This window comes from Apodemus sylvaticus, chromosome 11, assembly GCF_947179515.1.
Source record: "Apodemus sylvaticus chromosome 11, mApoSyl1.1, whole genome shotgun sequence".
Taxonomy (NCBI): domain Eukaryota; kingdom Metazoa; phylum Chordata; class Mammalia; order Rodentia; family Muridae; genus Apodemus; species Apodemus sylvaticus.
Window position 1 is genome coordinate 81,365,706 of NC_067482.1, and position 20,990 is coordinate 81,386,695.

Here is a 20,990-nt window from a genome sequence, read left to right on the forward strand (position 1 = left end):
TTCTTCCCTCAGCTTCCTCAGGTCCCACCTGCTCTACAAGCCTCGGGCGGGGCCTGAGATTCCCTTTAAATGGTGCTGTCCCTTCTCAGCATTTGTACACTGGGCATTCTGTGCATTCACATAGTTACTTTTCTTGTGTTTCTTGAGAGTGAGAAGCTCATTTTAATTTGTCGTCTTGTTCCTAAAACCTTTGAGCATGATGCAGGTAGTTGACCTTTAATGGGTGTTTCTTGAATTGGACCAGAAATGGAGTTTTAAACATTGTTTTTGTACTTGTTTTGAGAGTGGGGGTAGGTGCCATGGCGTGCATATGGAAGTCAGAGGGCAGCTCTTGGGAGCTGGTTCTTTCCCTCCACCGTGGGTTCCAGCGACCGAACTCAGGTTGCCAGGCCTGGTAGCAAGTGCCCTTAACCACAAAATCATACCATTAGCCCCAGGAATGGACTTTTAAAAACCCATGTTTTGCCAGGCAGTGGTGGCACATGCCTTTAATGCCAGCACTCGGGAGGCAGAGGCAGGCGAATTTCTGAGTGTGACACCAGTCAAAAACAAAAACAAAAAACCCATGTTTTTGCTGGGCATGGTAGTTATACACCTTTAACTCCAATGTTTAGGAGACTAGAGGGAGACCCTGTCACAAAACAAAAACAGTGCCCCACCACCCACCCACATGCTATACAACCCTTCCTTCCTTCTTTCCTTCCTTCCTTCCTTCCTTCCTTCCTTCCTTCCTTCCTTCCTTCCTTCCTTCCTTCCTTTCTTTCTTTCTTTCTTTCTTTCTTTCTTTCTTTCTTTCTTTCTTTCTTTCTTTCTGTTTTTCAAGACAGGGCTTCTCTGTATAGCCCTGGCTGTCCTGGAACTCACTCTGTAGACCAGGCTGGCCTCGAACTCAGAAATCCACCTGCCTCTGCCTCCCAAGTGCTGGGATTAAAGGCATGCGCCACTACTGCTCCGCTCAACTCTTTTAAATGAAAAAAAAAAAGTGTATTTTGGGCTAGTGCAATGGATCAGTTCAGTTAGTAGAGCAAAGACTTAAATTGATCCCCTAACACCGGTGAAAAAAAAACGAGGCACAGTGGTCAGTGCTCACCTATAGTCCCATCACACCTGGGCGGGGGGACAATTGGATCTCTGGGACTTTCTTAACAAGCCAGCCTAGCAGTACCAGTGAGCCCAGAGTACATTGAGAGACCCTGTCTGAAAAGGTTGTTGTAAAGAACATTTGAGAAAGATGATACCCCTGACTTCCATCTCCACATGCACACATATGACCTATATTTGCATATACATGATCATGTATGCATACATGTACCATACACAAGAAAAAGGAGACAGCTATGCATACTCTGAGAATTGCAGAGACTAGTGCCCTGAGATAGGCACTTCTACCTAAAGCCCCTGTCTTGTCCAGAACTAATTTTCCTGACAGCTTCATGTCCCTTGAGTGTCATTTGTAGCCTTGCCCATATACCATGTGATATTTTACTGTTTTCTTTTTACAAACAGCTTCATCTCTCATGAGATTTGAGTGTTGTGAACTTTGTACGGTCTAGTACTAATCTAGGTAAAGAGACTGATGTTTTCCTCATTAATTACAAAACATGCCAAGTAAGAGATTCGAGAGGCAGATGACCTTAGAAATGGGCATGGTGGACCTGGAGACCGGAGCCCAGGTCAGCATTACTCAGTCTCCACCTTTCATCCTTCTGGAGTCAGAGTCCAGCTCTGTTCGTCTCGTGGACAAGAACCCACTCCTGTTGTAGGATGAGTTTGCTTCTGTGCTGTGAAATCACATCCCCAGGGAGCAGCTGTGGTTTTCCTTTTAGCTTCTGGCTGGTATATGGAGCTGTTTCTGATAGTAGACATTGCTGCCCTTTTCAATGTTGGCCGTGGGCTTTGGTCAGGTGCTAGCAGAGCTAGGGAGGGAGGGAATTTGGTTCACACAAACGGACCTGAAGTGGGTTGCCCAGGCTTTTCGTCATTTCACCAGAAGATTGGGGTTGGGCCGGTTCTTGGGTTTTGTTTGTTTTTTGGGGTTTTTTTGGGGGGGGGTTGTTTGTTTGTTTGTTTTTTCAAGACAGGGTTTCTCTGTATAGCCCTGGCTGTCCTGGAGCTCACTCTTTAGACCAGGCTGGCCTCAAACTCAGAAATCTGCCTGCCTCTGCCTCCCAGAGTGCTGGAATCACAGGCGTGTGCCACCACTGCCCAGCGGGTAGGTTCTTGTTGATGTCGCCACTGCTGCTACTTTTCTTAGTGGGTGGTCTCTGTCCTCCAGTTCACACTGAGCAGGGATGGAGGTGGAGGGATTGATATTTTTCCCCTGAAGGTTTTCTAACATTTGCAAAGGTTTCCTCTTTTTTTAAAAAAAAAAGATTTATTATATGTGAGTACATTGTAGTTTTCTTCAGACACACCAGAAGAGGGCATCAGATCTCATTACGGATGGTTGTGAGCCACCATGTGGTTGCTGGGAATTGAACTCAGGACCTCTGGAAGAGCAGTCAGTGCTCTTACCCTCTGAGCCATCTCTCCAGCCCATAAAGGTTTCCTCTTGTGCTGGCCAGACACTAATATCTCAGTGGCAACATGGGACAAAGTAATGATAAATACATAGAATCTTTGTTGAGATATGTGTAGGAGGAGACAGCAGAGCTGGACTATTAGGGTAAAGGAAACTTTCAAGATAGAGATAAATGCAGGAGTTGAAGTACACCTGTGTGAGGTGAATAACTGGTCATCTCAGGACGCTGGAGGGAAGGCCAGCGAGGGTCTCAAAGTAGGTGGTCAGTAAGGTCTCTAAAGACTACAGCAAATCCCAGACTCAGAGCTGGGATATTAATCGGCATGGATGTTGGCAGCAGGGTAGAAGAGATGAAGGTAGGGCTGGGGAAATGGGAGTCATGGCTAAAATGCAGACTTGCAGGGGCAAGAGAGAAGGGGGAAGTTTTCTTAAGGCTGCTGGGAAGAAAGTGTGGTCAGCAGGTAGTGGAACTTCTAGCCTTGAACAGGTGTTTTGGCTATCTGTGGGCCAAATAATGACCTTCCCTTTCTGTTTAAAAGATCTAACGTGTTTAAATTTACTTGTATGTAGTGTGAGTTTTGCCAAGTAAGTGTAGTGAGATTGCTGTATAGTAAAGTAAAGCCTTTGATGATTACCCACATCAGAAAACCTATTAGTGTGACACCAGTCATGGTGCAAAGGGGATCTTCAGGAGCAGTCCCAACCCAGTCTGGGAGCCGCTCTGTTTGTGCCACTTGCCTGAGAAGAGATCCAGTAGAGCTGCTCTCCTTTTGTTTTCCTTGATGGACACTCAAGAGAACTGGTATGAACTTGGGTTGGTTGGTTTGCTTCCCTGGTTGGCTCTAGTGCAAGCAGAGTTTGTCTGTTGTATTACTGAAAATCACTGGAGTTTTAGAAAACACAAAAGGTCACAGGGAGCTGGGTGTGATGCCACCCTGACCCCTTCACATGTGTGATTGGGGTCTGAACTCAGGCCTTCGTGCTTGTGCAGCCAGCACTGAGCGCTGACCTTAGCTTCCCTACCTTGTTTTTTGACTAAACTGGCTGGCTAGCAGGCCTCAGGGATGATCTTTACCTCCTCAGCATAACAATTATAGGTACACACCATCTTGCATAGCTCTTTTATGTGAGGATCTCACTCAGGTCCTCGCACTTATGTATCAACGGATCTATACCCCAGCTCTAGCATTGAACTCTTCTTCCTGTGCCCGTGGCACACCATTAGAATTCTAGCATTCTAAAGGAATGGAGGCAAGAGAAGAAGTTGAACATCATCCTTAGCTGTGTAGCAAGTTTAAGACCAGCCTGGGACACTTGAGACCTTGTCAGAAAATAAATGAAGAAACCATGCTTGGCATTGGTTTAATAGTAGAGAGCCCACTTAGTGTGTGAGAGGCTCTGGGTTTGATTCCTCCACCCTGTGGGGTGCTATAAAGGTAAAAAGAAGGTGGTTTGGGTTATACTGCTCTTCATGGGCTACTTGCTGAGAGGCTTGGACTAAGTTAAGCCAGCTTCTGTGGCTTGTTTGGAGTGATAGAGCCTTCCCGAGGTTCTGTTAGTTCATGTGGTGCTGGGATGAGATAAGGTTGGATTATCTCCTGCCTAATTTGCTTTGGAGAGGCTTTGGTTAGGCCAGGGAGAGCTATCTAATGATTTCTTGGACTGTGGCCCATGGTCATCTCTTCTTCTAGAGCAAGGATAAACACTCACTCCCCTGTGCTGTCATTGATCACCTCAGCTTCTAGCACGAGGATGGACAGTTGCGGTTCCCTGGTCGTCTCTGCTTCTAGAACACGCACCTATAGCCAAGGCATGCAGTCTTTATTAATGTCTGCTTCCAGAAGAAGGATGAACAGCCAAAGTATGCTGTCATTGGTCATTTTTGCTTCCAAAATGTGGGGATCTGTTGGACCTGCTGGAAAGGCGCCATGAAGTCAAAAGCCCCTGGGGACATCCATCAAGTGTCATGTGTACCTTAGGTACACATTTTAGTACCTTAGGTAGAACCTGACAGGGTCTGAGTGGGATGCTAACAGTCCTCTGTTCCATTCCCCACCACCTCAGTGGAAATAGTGTTTTCTCTCACATTAGAGAAAGAGCCAGAGTGAATTTTGGTGGATGCCAAATTCAGAGAGCATGGTTGAGATCCTGGTTTTGAGAAATTGATATCTTGAAATTGCAAACACTTGATAAACTCTTTTGAAAGGAAAGTTGTAACTCTTTTGATGTTTCAGACAATCAGCTTTTGTCTGAATGTTTTATAGTAGGTTTCATAGTAGGAATCTGAAGATAACAATCAGATCTCTCTTCCCTAGTCAGTTTCCAGCAATTAACCAGAAAGGTTATACTTGTTATAAAAATTTTCATTGGAGTATAGTTTAATAGTACAAATGTCATTTTAAAGCATACAGTGTTTTTACCATATTCATAAGGGTATGTAGTCATATTCTCAATGGTTTTTGTTTGCTTGTTAGTTTTTGAGAGAAGGTTTTACTTGGCAGCCTTAGCTTACCTAAAACTTACTTTGTAAACCAGGCTGGCTTCTAATGCACAGAGATCATTCACCTTGCCTCTGCCTCCAAAGTGCAAGAATTAAAGCTATGCTCCACCTGCCTGGCCCAAATGGTTCTGGGGTTTTTGTTTTTTAATTGTTTTTACTTTTTTTTTTTTTTTTTTTTTTTGGTTTGGTTGTTTGGATTTGGTTTTTGTTTTTTTTTTTTCCGAGACAGGGTTTCTATGTGTAGCCCTGGCTGTCCTGGAACTCGCTCTGTAGACCAGGCTGGCTTTGAACTCAGAGATCTGCCTGCCTCTGCCTCCCAGAGTGCTGGGATTACAGGCGTGCGCCACCACCACCCGGCTTGTTTTTACTTTTTTAAGATTTATTTTTATTTGCATTGATGTTTGCGTGCATGTACAACTGTAAGGATGCCAGATGCCCTGGAACTGGAGTTACAGACAGCTGTGAGCTGCCACGTGGGTGCTGAGAACTGAGCCCAGTCATCTGGACCAGCAGCCAGTGCTCTTAACTGCTGAGCCGACTCTCCAGCGCCCTTAAAAATTGTTTTAATGACCGGGTAGTAGTGGCACACACCTTTAATCCCAGCACTTGGGAGGCAGAGGCAGGCAGATTTCTTGAGTTCGAGTACAGCCAGGGCTACACAGAGAAACCCTGTCTCAAAAAGCAAAAAAAAAAAAAAAAAAAAAAAATGTTTTAATGAATACCAAAGGAATACATTCTTACTGTAACATTTCAGAAAATTCTTCATAAATATTTTAGAATGACAGACTATCCCGATCTGTAAGAGTTAGTCAGGCTTGTCTGTGGTTGCAAAGAGCCTTCTGGTTTGTATACCAAGAACTGATAGATATATTCATAAATCTGTTATGTTGGTACCTGGATAGCATTATGAAAGAGCTGAGTCCACAAAACCAGATGACCAAATGGGATGAGGGTGGGAGTGGGGAGGAGGGTCACTGGCAGATCACATGCCTAGCATTAGGGTCTGGGGTTTGATTCCTAGCATGATAAAACAATTACATTATTAAGTCATCTTTGCCAGTTGCCCCAGGCACAGACAGAATACTTTTGATAGACAGACATCACCACACCCTGAAAACACATCTGGGGGCGTATCTTTGCAGAGATTGTAGGGAGCACAGAAGTCTAATCCACCTCTCTTAAATTTCAAGACAGTCAGCCGGGCGGTGGTGGCACATGCCTTTAATCCCAGTGCTTGGGAGGCAGAGGCAGGTGGATTTTTGAGTTCGAGGCTAGCCTGGTCTACAGAATGAGTTCCAGGACAGCCAGGGCTACACAGAGAAACCTTGTCTTGAAAAAAAAAAAATCAAGACAATCTAATCAGTTACTGATGGAAAGTCAGTGTTTCACTGTCCAGGGGTGTGTTATGGTAGTTTGAGCCTGTAACCCCAGCACTGGGAAGACCTAAGCAAGGGGATCTTGAATTCAAAGCCAGATAGTGTGTCTCCCATCGTCAGGTCGTGCCCTCAAACCTCACCATCCCACTCAAAGCTCTTTCTTTTAACAACATTTTTTTTCTGCATGGAAATAAGTCTTCATCTCTATCTCTAAACTTACAAGGGGCTCCTGAGGTGGCACAGCAGTTAGGAGCATTAATGGGACTTAGTTTGTTTCCCAGCATCCACATTGGGCAACTAATAACTTCCTGGAACTGCACTTCTAGGGCAATCCAGCACCCTCACCTGGTTTCCTCAGGCACACGTGGTGTACATACAGATAAGCATGCATGCCCATATACACAGAAATAAAAATAAGCAAAACTTGGGCTGGAGAGATGGCTCAGCGGTTAAGAGCACTGACTGCTCTTCCAAAGGTACTGAGTTCAATTCCCAGCAACCACATGGTGGCTCACAACCATCTGTAATGAGATCTAACTCCCTCTTCTGGAGTATCTGAAGACAGCTATAGTGTACTTATAGATAATAAATAAATAAGTCATTAAAAAAAAAAGAGTTCCTGTAATTTAAAAAAAAAGCAAAACTTTAAATATATATAAAATATATAATATATTAAATACAATATAAAACACATATAAACTCCTATAGCTTTAAATATTTTAAAATTTACATCTTGTGTGAGGTGGGTTACATAATATATAATTTACAATACAAAATGCATTATTGAAATCTAAAGACTATGAGGAAAGGGCAATGTTGCCTTCTTACAGAGAACAGTTATATATGACATTTAAGGGAGAGTCAGGTAACTCTGCTTTTTTGTCTTTAGTCATGGGACATTTTCTTCCGAAACACCAATGCTGGAGCCCCTCCGGGCACTGCCTACCAGAGCCCCCTTTCCCTGAGTCGAAGCTCCCTGGCTACCATGGCCCATGCACAGTCCCTGGTGGAAGCACAACCTAACGTCGACAAACTCGTGGAGGACCATTTGGCGGTGCAATCTCTCATCAGGGCATATCAGGTGAGCAGGGGCTGGCCGTCGACATCATATCAGATACAGTGTTCCTGGGCCTCTCTGGGCGTGCATGGATTTCCTTCTCTTCCAAATGCCAGCTTTTTCCTTTTCTTTGATCTTAGTGAGGCTAAATCAAGTACAAGAGAAAAGAAGCAAGACATCTAACTGAGCAAATCTTCCACTCTAATGTTCTGTCTCATAATAGCTCAAGGCAAGTCAGGATGTGGGCGTGGAAAGGGAGGTGTTCACAGCTGGTGAGGGGGCAGGGCTATGGATGGATTGATATCTGTATACTGTATGAAAGTAAATCCATACAGTTTGGAGACAGAAACCAGGGGTAGAGAAGAGGAACTGAGTCTGTAAAATGTGGGTGAAATAAGGAGGCCATACCTGAATTCTGCCAGTAAGCAGCCAGCCTCCCACACATGGCCAGCAGGACTGACTGGGCTTAGCGCTCTCCTTCCTCTGTCCGAGCACAGTAAGCGAAGGCCTTCCTCCGTGGCTGCCTCTGTTGGGAAGCCAGAATTCTGACCTTAAAGTAGATATGAGGAGGAAAAGTACCAAGAACCAAGTCACCCACCTTCCTTTTAGAAGCTCCAGTGGGAGTGAGTCCAGGCCCACAGGCTTCTCTAGAAGGCTGCCCAGGAGCTTGCCTTGAGCTTTCACTTCTGCCTCATGCTTCAGTTTCCTGTGGTGGCTGCTCAGGAGTGTTCTGGGTCCTCAGTCATCTTCCTGCCGTGTTCTTCCTCGAGGCCTCTTCTTAGGACGTGTGTGCTCATATGGGAAGGAGAAATACAGAGCGCTATAAATGGATAAATATAATGTCCTGACCATATCCTTCATACAGTTGGCTACAGTAACATTTTTAATCTAATTTCCCAGTGATTTCTCAGCACTTGCTAGTCTCAAGTTGCTAGCAAGAACTTGTGATAGAAATATCTAGAACTTAAAACAACATCAACAACAACAAAAACCACCTAAGGGAATATATTTAATCCCAGTTTGGGGTTTCTGTCCTGCCTTTGATCATTCAGTTCCCAGAAAAAAAGAAATAAAACCTTTACATTTACAATAAACCTTTAAAGCACTAGAGCTGGGCAGATATCTACCCTCTAAGCTATTAGTATCTGCCTCCCTATCAATAATTACACGATTTGCTCTGTTCTGCCTGGACCACTCCCACTCCAACTGGACAGCCCTCGTGGCCATGTTTGCATCATTCACTTGGAGACTTGTGTCTCTTCGTCGTCCCTGCCTCTGAACCCAAGCTCTCCCTATGTCCCTTCTGCCCAGCTCTTGACTGTAGGCATCTTTATTCCCCATTAGGGATAACTTGGGGGCAGTGTTACATGGCCTTACTTGGTCTAAGTAAGAATCCCCTCCTCCCTAGGCAGCAGGGGCCAGTATTGGGCATTACAGTACATAGCTATAGACCAAACCTCATCAGTTTTAAATTAAGGAGCACGGCTTGTGCAACAAAGGCTGGTAAATGTGAGAATCCACTTGTAGGCCTTCGGGTACAGAATTCAATATTATAATACATTGCAACAGCACAAGCCTCCTGCGCGTTTCTATTTTGAAGGTGCTGGAGGCTGTACACAGCACAGAGATGCACATAGATGGTTTGCAGGGGCTCTGCCACTGAGTTATACCCCATCCTCTTATTTGATTTTTAATTTTGTATTATTTTACGTATCTGGGTATTTTGCCTACATGTATGTATGTGCACCACATGTTTGCCTGGTGCCCATAGAGACCATATGAGAGCATTGGGTCATATGTGGTTGTCTGCCCCCGTGTAGGTGCTGGGAATGGAACCTGGGTCATATGGAAACTCTTTTAAGTGCTGAGCAACCTCTCTAGGCCCATCTTCTGCGTTTTAAAATAGTTCAAATCAAGTGTTTTTTAATCCATGTAGTGCTCATTAGGACCATAAACCTTACTCCTCCATACACATAGACACAGACAGACACACAATATAATAATAATAATAATAATAATAATAATAATAATAATAATATAATGTAGGCAAACCTTCTCTTAATAAGATGGTACCTTGTTTATCCCTTTCGAGTCACAGCCTGAGCTTTCATTTCCCTCCTCAGGGAAATTGTCTCCACACTGGAGTAACAGATCTCCCAGCGTATCTCATTTCTATTGATCTAAAGAATCACTTTTCAAATATCCAAGTTTATTATGACTTGAGAAATTTGTTCATTTTTTTTTATCTTCATAAAAGAGCAGTTAAACACAATAATGCTGTGTGTGTGTGTGTGTGTGTGTGTGTGTGTGTGTGTTTTATACTGGGCTTTGCATTTTGTAAAGCAGTGCTCTGCCATGGAGGCTGAGCTGGATACATCTTTAGCTCTCTTTATGTTGAGACAGGCTCTAACTAAGTTGCCCAGGGAGGTCTTAAGTTTTTGATTCTTTGCTTCAGCCTTGTGAGTGAGTTAGATTATAGGTCTGTGCTACCAGGCCCAGCTCACAGTAATGCTTTTAGAAATTAACTATTCTAAACTTTTTGAAAAAAAAACTAATTCTGGGGTTGGAAAGATGGCTCAGACATTAAGAGCACTGACTGTTCTTCCAGAGGACTTGAGTTCAATTCCTAGCAACCACATGGTGGCTCACACCATCTGTAATGAGATCTGACACCCTCTTCTGGTGTGTCTGAAGACAGCTACCGTGTACTCACATACATAAAATAAATTTAAAAAAAAGGAAAACCTCTGTTGTATGGGTTCATTGAGCTATGTTCCTTTCTAAGAAAGATTTGTATGAATTATAAGTCTTTTACCCCTCCCCACAGCTCACTGGATCTGCTTAATGACTTGCTTGTGTTATTATTCCAGGTCAGGGGTCACCACATTGCAAAACTTGATCCTCTCGGAATTAGTTGTGTAAATTTTGATGATGCTCCGGTAACTGTTTCTTCAAACGTGGGTGAGAATTAATATGTAAATGCTAATTTTAATGTAATTTTACTTTTTTTTGCCCCTTCCCTCTTTTTTTTCTCCTGTCCTTTTGTGTCTGTCCTCCCCTCTCATCGTTGGCCCACTCATAGATACGAGGGCACCATGTAGCGCAGCTGGACCCCCTGGGGATTTTGGATGCTGATCTGGACTCCTCCGTGCCCGCTGACATTATCTCATCCACAGACAAACTTGGTGAGGGTCTGCGAGCAGTCAGCTGCGCTGCTTGAGCTCCTCTCGCTGTGCACAGCCTGTGCTAGCCAGGACATCCAGACAGGAGGGAAAGACTCTTAAGTTTCCTTCGTTCTGATCACTTGAAATTCAGCAATAATTTCATAGTCTTAGTGTATCTTAAGGATATTAATTATCCCAATTTTCAGCCAGATTGTTTTAAGTCTCAATCTGGAAAAAAATTTCAAAGGGTCTGTGGCACCGAGAAAACCTGGCCAACTGCTTCAGACAATAGCTCTTCTGACTCCAGCTTTTCATATCCTGCACAACACTGCCTTTCCAAGGCCACGATGAGCCTTGCAAGGCTGCTGTTGTCACCACTGTCCCATTCTGGAGTATGGTGGGGCCTGGTCGGGCTAGAGGGTGTTCATATTCCTAAGGAAGGAATTCCAGAGCAAGGTGTGCTATTTGGGTTTCCTGATTTGTAAACGCTGGTGATCACACTGAGGAAACTTTGGGAGGCGTTCCCTACAGCGTCAGGAGACCAGGGCCTTTGGGAGGTGCATGTATGGAGAATTGGGGTTTTGTCACTGTTGATGGAATATATGCCAGCCTGTACCTGGTCCTCCTTGTGAGGTAAATCGGCATTCCAGTGCTCACTGAAGCTGCTTCCAGAGTTAATTTGCTTATGTCACCATGCTGCTAACCTGTACTAAAGAAATGATGATGTGACTAATTATGAAATGACCAGAGTGTTCACAGTAGGCACCTTGCATGCTAATGAATCGATGATCACCAACTTGCTAATAGTACTCTGAGGGAGAAGATGAAATTAGTATCCTTGAAGGCACTTTGAGGAATAGTCTCTGGAGTTTTACGTGTCCTGTGGTCTTATAGGCATTGGTGAGTGGTAACCAAGGATTTTTTTACAGCTACAGTTAGACAGTGGACATTATTGACCTTGGAATTGGCATTGACAGTTTATAAATTCTTTAGTTTTCAAGAATACTCATGGATATTACAGGATTTCCTCTGTATTGTATTCCCTTTTAGCAGACTTAGGAAATATGTAGAAAAACAAGCCTTTTGTTTTTTCTTGGTAATCTACACAAAAAGCTTGTGATCTCAAAAGGTATACGATTACCCACGCCCCGCCCCCCCCCCCCCCCCCAGTAACATTGGACCAGCCGCTCCGTGGCTACAAGCTATGCAAGCATGAGGATCTGAGGACAAGCCCTATGTAAAGCCTCATGCAAGGGCACATGGACATGTGAACCAGCAGTGCAGAAAGTGCAGGCAGGAAGGTTACTGGGGTCTTGGTGTTGTTAGCCTAGCTCCAGGTTAAGTGAAAGACCCCATCTCAAGGCAATAAGGCAGAGATACCTAACGAGTTACTCTGCACACACATGCACACGCACACACATTGAGTGAATGAGAGAGAGAGAAGGTATAGAGACTTCTCCCCACCAGCTAATCAGCAGTCAGTACTAGCTGAGTTTCCTCTCATTTAATTCAGTTCTGATAGATTGTTCCATGAAAAGAATTTATTTATGGTGAATTCCAAAACAGAAAGTGTGGGAAAAGATTAGTATTATCCATGTTGGATAAGAGGAATTCTAGCTTCAATGGCCTGTGTTAGGGAAGAAATTATGAGCCAGGAACCATGGATGAAACCCAACTACTTGAGGCTACCTAGATGGCACAGCAGGTGCTTGGTGCCAAGCCTGACAGCCTGAGTTGGTCCCTGGAACCCAAATGGTGGAAAAAGTACTACTCCGGCAACTAGTACTCTGACCTCCATACTTCCATTGTGGTATGTACATGCATACAGACAGACAGATGACAGCTAGACAGGCACCCAAGCTGGCATTTAGATGACAGTCAAGTAAATGTAAAGACAATCTAACTTCTGTCTACCTGGAGTTGGAATCAGGTTCAGGAAGGGGGCTTACTTCCCAAGTCTGTCTCCTTCCGAGTGCTGGCATTAAAGGTTTGTGTCACCATACTCTGGATGTTCAAATAGTGTGCAGAACCCAGCAAAACGCTTGGATGTATTTACTACCTTATTATAAAGGCTATTTTAAGAATGAATCTGTCAGGTGAAGAGAAGCTGAGGGCAACTCTGGAAGTGTCTCAAATACTCTAGCATGGATTTGGAGTGCACCACCATCTTCTCATGTAGTTTTGTTCAGCTGTCACGTGTTTCACAGTATGTAGTCTGCAGTACACAACCCTTGTGGGCTTCTGTGGAGCCGTTATTGCACAGGTGTGATCAAAGCAAGAACCAGCATGCTAAAATGCAGTTGGGTACCAGGGACTTAACGCTTACCATTTTCTTGCCATTCCTTGCTCTCAGACATTGCTGGAACCTTCTGAAAGGAGGCCTGAACTGCAGTCAGAGAGTAGATCAAGGAATTTATGGTCAATTGTGGTAGAAAGACTGGGGAAGATTATGTTCTTCCTTGAGAAAGAGGAACTCTAGTGTCTGTGACCTAGCTTGGAAGAGAAAGTTATGAGACAGGAACCATGAACAAAACATGGATATAAAATACCACGGGAGCAAAGTAGAACTTCTCTGAATCTGACCAAACAGGACCAGATTCTAGATGTAAACTTGTGAGTTCAGCCTTGCTCTGGGATTCAGTGATGCAAACGTTTGTGCTCATAAGCCATGGTCTTTTTGCATGGTTCCTAGGTGGTACTAGTGCCTTCTCCCTCGTGTCGTCCTTCCACTGTGTAGGAATCTTCATCCTCCTGTTTGTGTCACATGAGTTTAGTGAATACTCTGAAACCTTCAGACTTGTACAGTCCCCTCCATGTGCTTCATTCAGAGTGAGCCACTGGCTGTGGACTTCTTACCCCACTGTGAACAGAGACCTTCTAGGACCCTCCTATATCAATCAGTCAGGCTAGAGACCACAAAATGCTAGTTTTCCATTTATGATAAAAATTTGTACTAGAGAGAAGCAGAGACAAAAACTGGCCCTTCCCTATACCAATAGAACCTGCATTAAAATGTACCTCTCTATCTGCACATTAGAAAAATTGGGGGCCTTCAAGCTACCATTTCCCCTTTCAGACTTGTAGGTCAAGGCAAGATTAGCAGTCTTTGAAGAGTTAAAAACCTTAAGGATTTCCAATAGAGTCCAGCTTCTGAGTTTCTGTTCCAGTAGTCTGCCCTGCCTTTTTCCCGCCTTCCTGGAGTCTTGCTTCATATCCACTTTGGATGATGTCCTCAGTGTGTTTGTGCTTCTGTGAGGATATAAATCATAAAACTCAAGTACATAGAAATGGCCCAGAGCTCTCTAAAATCCTCTGACACTTCCCTGTGACCAGGAGCATGTGGGTGAGCTAAGAGTCAGGGAGGAGAAACGCACATTTGGTGTTGTTGGTTTGTTTTTACGATAGGGTCTCATGTCACCCAAGCTGGAATAGAACTTGCTCTGTAGCCCAGGTTGGCATCAAACTCCTCAGTTTTCCTGTTTCCGTCTCCCAGGTTCTGGGATTACAAAGATGTGCCACCTGATCCTGTAAATTTTATTCATTTTAATAAGAAAATTTATAAACTTCTAAGCAGATCTTACTCTCTCTGTATAGCCTTGCCTGGTCTGAAACTTAAGGTTTTCCTGCCTGGGTTTTCCAGGTGTTGGTCAATGCAGCCCTTTGCCACCATGGTGACCTTCCTCCTAAGTCCCACCCCATCAGCTGAGGGCCTCTGGGAAACAGGGCAAATACATTTAGCTACATCCCATCTCTGATACTCTGAATTTTAAATGATGACTTAAAGTATCTGTAAGTTAAAAAGGTGTCAATTGTCAGATGTTTGAAACTAGGAGAAGTAGTATGAACAGCCACCTTTGATGTACATAGGTCTGATACTAAGTTTAGACAGCATGTAAATCCCAGCATCTCCTTTTTACTGTAATACAAACTTTATAATCCCTGACTGGATAACCTTAAACTAGATGCTTAACCTTTCTGTGTCCCAAGTCACCTCATCTTTTATTTTATTTTTATGTATATGAGAACACTGGAACTGTACAGATGGTTGTGAGCCTTCATGTGGTTGCTGGGGATTGAATTTAGGACCTCTGCCCGATCCAGTCAATCTTGCTCGTTCAGTCCCTGCCCGTTCCGGCCCAAAGATTTATTTATTACATGTAAGTACACTGTAGCTGTCTTCAGGCACATCAGAAGAGGGCGTCTGATCTCACTATGGATGGTTGTGAGCCACCATGTGATTGCTGGGATTTGAACTCAGGACTTTTTGGCAGAGCAGTCAGTGCTCTTAACCGATGAGCCATTTCTCCAGCCCCAGATTACCTCATCTTTTTTTTTTTTTTTTTTTTTTTGGTTTTTCGGGACAGGGTTTCTCTGTATAGCTCTGGCTGTCCTGGAACTCACTCTGTAGACCAGGCTGGCCTTGAACTCAGAAATCCGCCAGCCTTCCCAAGTGCTGGGATTATAGGCGTATGCCATCACACCCAGCCGGTTACCTCATCTTTAAGACAGATGTGATGATATCACCTAAGATTAAGAATTAAAGCTGAGCAGTGGTGGCACACACCTTTAATCCCAGCACTTGGGAGGCAGAGGCAGATGGATTTCTGGGTTTGAGGCCAGCCTGGTCTACAGAGTGAGTTCCAGGACAGCCAGGGCTACACAGAGAAACCCTGTCTGGATAAAACCAAAAGAAACCAAAAAAAAAAAAGCCTTCTAGAGGAACATACCTATATTGTAATTCTAGAGGAACACACCTATATTGTAAGTCTAGAGGAACATACCTATATTGTAATTCTAGAGGAACATACCTATATTGTAAGTCTAGAGGAACACACCTATATTGTAATTCTAGAGGAACACACCTATATTGTATGTCTCTGTGGTGTCGGCCAGCTTAATCTTTCTGTCTCTGGAATGCTGGGCTTTTATTTGTGAGCCAGCACCTCTGGTATCTATCTCTCTCCTTCCTGTCTGTCTCCATGCCTTCCACTCCCCCCACCGCCCCCCAACCCCTCACCTAGGCTAGACTCAGAGGGCCCCACTACCTCATCCTCTTGAATAACTAGGACTACAGGCTTTTCATTAAAATTTTACAGATGATTTTAGTTATGGGTTATATTCTAGGATTGTACTCATGAGTCTGGACTAGGGGCACATTTTTCATGTGTGCAAGGTTATGGACTTCCCTTAAGGACACATTTCCCGTCCTCCATAGCCATGGTTTGCTCCGTGGGTTTTCTGCTTCTGCTGTAGTGCAGGTAGCTTCCCACATTCTCCTGGCAAGAGGGTACTTGAGGCTTTTCCAAGATGACCGTAAAGAAGGCTCCTGGGTTTAGGAGCCAAGGTTGAAACAAGCGTATGTTACATAATGACAGAGTTCTGGACAATGAGCTTGTCATTGTCGCAGCTTAATCAGAAGCCAGTCAGCCTGCAGTGCTAACTGCAGTGTGGCACCCGCTGTTGCAGGCTTTGTGCCCTGTGCTGTCATTTCCTTCTTGCTTAGTTTGCCACAGAGAAGGGACGGTTGGCATCTTGTTCTCATGATCTTTTGTCCTCAATTTTTCATTTCAAGTATCGTACCCAAACTAAATCTGTGACTCATGTTATGTATTCCATGGTAACTTCACATGGACATAATGACTACTTTCCTAATCTGAGATTTAAGTATAATTAAAGAATTCAGATTAACATTTTGTAAACAAATATAAGGAAAAATATGAAAATTCTCAAACATATTGTACCTTTACTATTTGTAAATTATTTTTGTTGTTGTTGTTGTTGTTATTTCCCAGCGCAGGGTTTCTCTGTGTAGCCCTGGGTGTCCTGGAACTCTCTCTGTAGACCAGGCTGGCCTCTGCCTCCCCAGTGCTGGGATTACAGGCTGCGCCACTACCGCCCAACTGCCTGGGGTTTTTGAGCTGCAGTCATTCTTCCTGCTCAGATTGGTCTCAGAGCCGTGTGTTCACACGACCCTCCGACCTCAGCCTTTCGCGGAGCTGAGCTACACGTGTGTGCCATCCCACCTGGTTCTAGAATTGCTTTTTAATCACAGTTTTGGAGTAATGCCAGTTGGTTTAGCATTGCCTGCTGTGTAACCTCAGTTAGCTGGAGAGTAGTAGTCAGTAAGCTTCCTTAGGTGACTGCAAACAGGTCTCCCGAAGCTGTATTCAAAGGGCATCAAAGCCACTAGGTGTTCAACAGGGATTTTTTGTGTATGCCTGAGGACTGGTAAATCTGTCACCCTGAGCCCCATGTGCATCCTTATCTTTTAGAAGTAACACAGCTGTGTCCCTAGCAGCTTGTCTACTCCAGTGACACAGCTACACCCAAAATGTAATTGCTAAGAAGGCTTCACAGTACTCAGATATGCTGGCAGACAGTTGTGCTTTCTATAATGACAACACAGTAGTTCTCATTCACTTTTTGGTTGCATCCTTTTGTCTTTTTTTTTTTTCAAAGTACAAAAAAGGGAATAAAAGTATCTGCATACCTAGTACCCAGATAGCAACCCAGATATCCCATATGGTATTCAGATTTTTTAACAAGAATGAGCAATTTCTGTTCCCTTTGAAGCCTTCCCTGTGTGAGCTTTGGAGGATCAGGTTGTTGACCTGTCTTGATTCTAAACTTAAAATTGCCACCCTCGCCTTAAGCGAGCAGTGCTGCCTTTGTGCAGAGCTTGCATGCTTAGGTCTGAGATGCTTGCCCCTGGAGGAAGAAGGCAGAACTTTGCCTGGTGTTTGCATCAGTGTCTTAATGAGACTGCCTGCTGACTGAGATCTGTTCAGTTAGTTTGAACCTCTGTTTGAAGGGAAGTGCCTGGCTGCCCATCATGTGCACACTCTGACCATGGTGACCATGGGTGAAGAGTTTTATATATCTGGTGTTTTGAGCTTTGCTGGTGGCCAGGAAAGCTGGGGCAGAAATTCCTGAAAGCTCCCAGGTAGAAGGAGTGTAAGGTGTGCATAGCTGTGTGTTGTTTAGGATCATTGGGTGTTAAATTCTTCTGTTCCAGTTCTGCCGTCTTATGCAGGAAGACCAAAGATTCTCTTACTCTTTATAATCGACTGCTCCCTGAATCCAGTTCTGAATGGTGGCTGCTTCACCCATCAGGTCTTTTCACTTTCTTTTCCTCTGTCTTTTACCACCTAGTGGTCTAGAAACACGTAATTGTCGGTGGCTTCTTGAGGTTAGGTTAGAGCGATGGGATCAAATGATGCTGCCTGGTGGCTTTCCAGTGTCAAAGGAGTGGCCTTCCTGTCCTTTGATTTACCATATTCCAGCTCTTCTATGAACAAGTCAAAACATGCCAAAACGGGTCACAGTGATTGAACCCTTGATCACAAAACCCATCCTTGTATCCTTTTGTGTGTGTGTGTGTGTGTGTGTGTGTGTGTCCATCCATCTGTTCCTCCATCCCTTCGTTGGTATTACAGTGTCTGTGTTGCCTATTTCTGTGGTGATGGTATAGAATTTTGGTGTTGAGGTTTTAAACTAACTCTCACCTGTCTTTTTCCTTCTGCGCTCACCCATGCTACCCCACTCTGCCTCTCAGATCTTGCAGTTTTCAAGGAACGACTTCGAATGCTAACAGTAGGAGGTATGAAAATAATGAGCCTTTGACCTTTCTGGAGTTGAGGACTTCATTTGATTAGTATGTGCAACTTTTCCTAGCATGTTATTTTGGGAAAGTTGACACACCATCAATCAGTGTTTTACAATTCTTTAATTGTTTTAAAATATTTTTCCTTTCACTTAGTTAATAACCAGCAAGTAGAACTGTGACCTAGTGTAGGGTCATTTCTGCTCATTTTGTGTTCTGAAGAGCATTTCACCTTATCCATGCTTCATTGTCACCGTGCTGTCAACGTCCATTTGCAGCGTTATTTATTCACCCTTAGTTCCTGCAGGAGCCCGAGGGCAGCCTGCGGCCACATGAGCTCTGCATGGTGGCTTGTGCTCTCCTCTGTGTTGTTTGTGGGTTTTGCTAGACTCTGGATTCCTTCAGGTTCTGCTTCCAGGGCATTTTGAACAAGGTTTCTAAACCATTCTCTTATTAAACAACAACCAGAGTAGTAGTAGTCAAAGCTTTCTGGGGGTGCTTTGTGACCCTTGTTTCTGGGGAGAATGCCCTTGAGGAATCCAGAGTTGAGGTGGTGGGGCCATCTGCCTGCTATCTTTACCTATGCCGTACTTTCATTTGGCCAGTTTCTTTCTCTTCAGGCTTCTCTTAGACATTTTTCTTTTCCTTTGTCTTTTTCATAATATTTAAGAAATATTAAACTTTGTGTTTTGAGACAAATGAAGACTCATGCATCTGTAAGAATTAATGACTTTCACAACCTTTAGTAGTTATCCTCTACAGTATTGTTGTGACTGTAGCGCATGTCACACCAGAGTCAAGCCTCACCCTGCCTCAAAGTGTAACCCCCTGTGAACTGCTCTGTCTTCTCCATCTCTGTGATGGTGTCATCTTATGAGGGCTATAAAAATGGAACGTCAGGGTTAACATTTGAGGTTGGTATGTAGAGACACCCCAAGGTTGTTAGTGTTTTAGCGATGAATAGTATCACATGGTATAGAATTGCAGTTGTTTTAAAGGATTCACATGGTGAAGACTTCTGCTCTTCTACTAAGCAAAAAGATTTCACTTTTGTGTTGTACACTTTATTAAACTTTCCATCTCATTGTACTTTTGTTGTCAATTTTAACTTTTCCCATAGCCTTAGATCCCAGAGATCTCCCTTTATATATTTTGATTGGTGCAGTGGACTGCACCTATAATCCTACCACTTGGGAAGCAAGGCAGGAGTGTTGCTTTAAGTTTGAGGCCAGCCTGGGCTATAAATGTCTTATAACTTTAAGCTTAGAATCCATTTTAAATGTCTCTGTATACAAGATCAGTGTCTAAATTGAGATGTATTTAAATATTTACTTTGCCCGTAGTCTCTAATTGTTTGGCATTGTTAGCTGGAAAGTCTCTCCTTGAGTAAGATTTTTGCACTTTTCTCAAAATTAAGTAGAATCTGGCTAGTGAGTTAAAGCACTTGCAGCCAAGCCTAACAAACCCATTTCATTCTTTTTGTGTTTTTTTTTTAAAGATTTATTTATTATATTTATATAAATATACTGTAGCTATTTTCAGACACACCAGAAGAGGGCATCAGATTCCATCACAGATGGTTGTGAGCCACCATGTGGTTGCTGGGAATTGAACTCAGGACCTCTGGAAGAGCAGCCATGCTCTAAACTGCTGAGCTATCTCTCCAGCCCTCTGAGTTTCATTCTTGGGACTCACATGGTGGAAGGAGAGAGCCTTTGACCTCCACACACATGCCTTGGGACCTGGATGTCTCACATATACAGATAACTACGTATAATACTTTCTCAAAAATTCATGTTTCAAAAAAATAGGTCTTGCCTGGCAGTGGTGATACACACCTTTATTTAGTCCCAGCACTTGGGAGGCAGAGGCAGGTGAATTTCTGAGTTCAAGGCCAGCCTGCTCTACAGATGAGTTCCAAGACAGCCCGGGCTACACAAAGAAACTCTGTCTCGAACTCTTCCCCCCCCCCCCCCCCAAAAAAAATAAGTTAAAAAAGAAAGGTAGGTCTTATCTGCGTGGATCTACTTTGGATTTTCAGATTTCTTTTTTAGTTGTTCATCTCCTCTCACCAATTTCACATTTATATTATTGTAATTATTAAGCTTTATTTTTACTATTATTGTGACAGTTTTAGAGTCTTTCATTTAGAATAAATGTTTCTGTCTACATGAAACCTTATTTTGTTAGGAATTAGGTTAAACTTACAGGTAACGTGAGAAGTGTTCCTCCATGGTTCATTTCTTCTAAGTTGTAAAATACCTGGAGAGTTTATTTTTTTGATGTTGGTTTTTTTTTTTTTTTTGGGGGGGGGGGGGTTTGAGACAGAGTTTCTCTGTGTAGCCCTGGCTGTCCTGGAACTCACTCTGTAGACCAGGCTGGCCTCGAACTCAGAAATCCGCCTGCTTCTGCCTCCCAAGTGCTGGGATTAAAGGTATGCGCCACCACCGCCCCGCTACTTGGATTGTTTATGATATTCCCTTTTTATCTTGTTGATATCTTGGGGGTCTTTAGTGACATCTTATTTCGCCCACAGCCCATAAGTTGTGCTGTCTTTGTTTTACAAAGGGCGAGTCTGTGTGCAGATCTTAAAGCAGCTGCCCTGGGTTTCCCTGGGTTTTCACTGTTTTGTGCCCTTCAACTACACTGATTTCTGTTCTTTTAGTTTTTATGTCTGTCTGTTGGTTTCTGTCTGTTTTTCCTGTTTAGTCCTGGGGCCAGGGTTAGAAACAGATTATTGATTAAAGCCTTTTTGTTTGTTTGTTTTCT

The 20,990-nt window shown here is 43.6% G+C and overlaps 1 protein-coding gene across 3 annotated transcripts in view; it reads left to right on the plus strand.

Moving 5' to 3' along the window:
* The window catches only part of Ogdh (oxoglutarate dehydrogenase), a 66,174-nt gene that overhangs the window by 17,485 nt on the left and 27,699 nt on the right, over positions 1 to 20,990 (plus strand). For 2 of the 3 annotated variants that reach the window (XM_052199615.1, XM_052199616.1), the window contains exons 3-4: positions 7,287 to 7,478; positions 10,537 to 10,639. In XM_052199615.1, the coding sequence (XP_052055575.1) occupies positions 7,287 to 7,478; positions 10,537 to 10,639 (295 nt within the window). Of the gene's footprint in view, positions 1 to 7,286; positions 7,479 to 10,324; positions 10,416 to 10,536; positions 10,640 to 20,990 lie in introns of all 3 variants that reach the window. The other variant, XM_052199618.1, reaches the window with a different exon arrangement.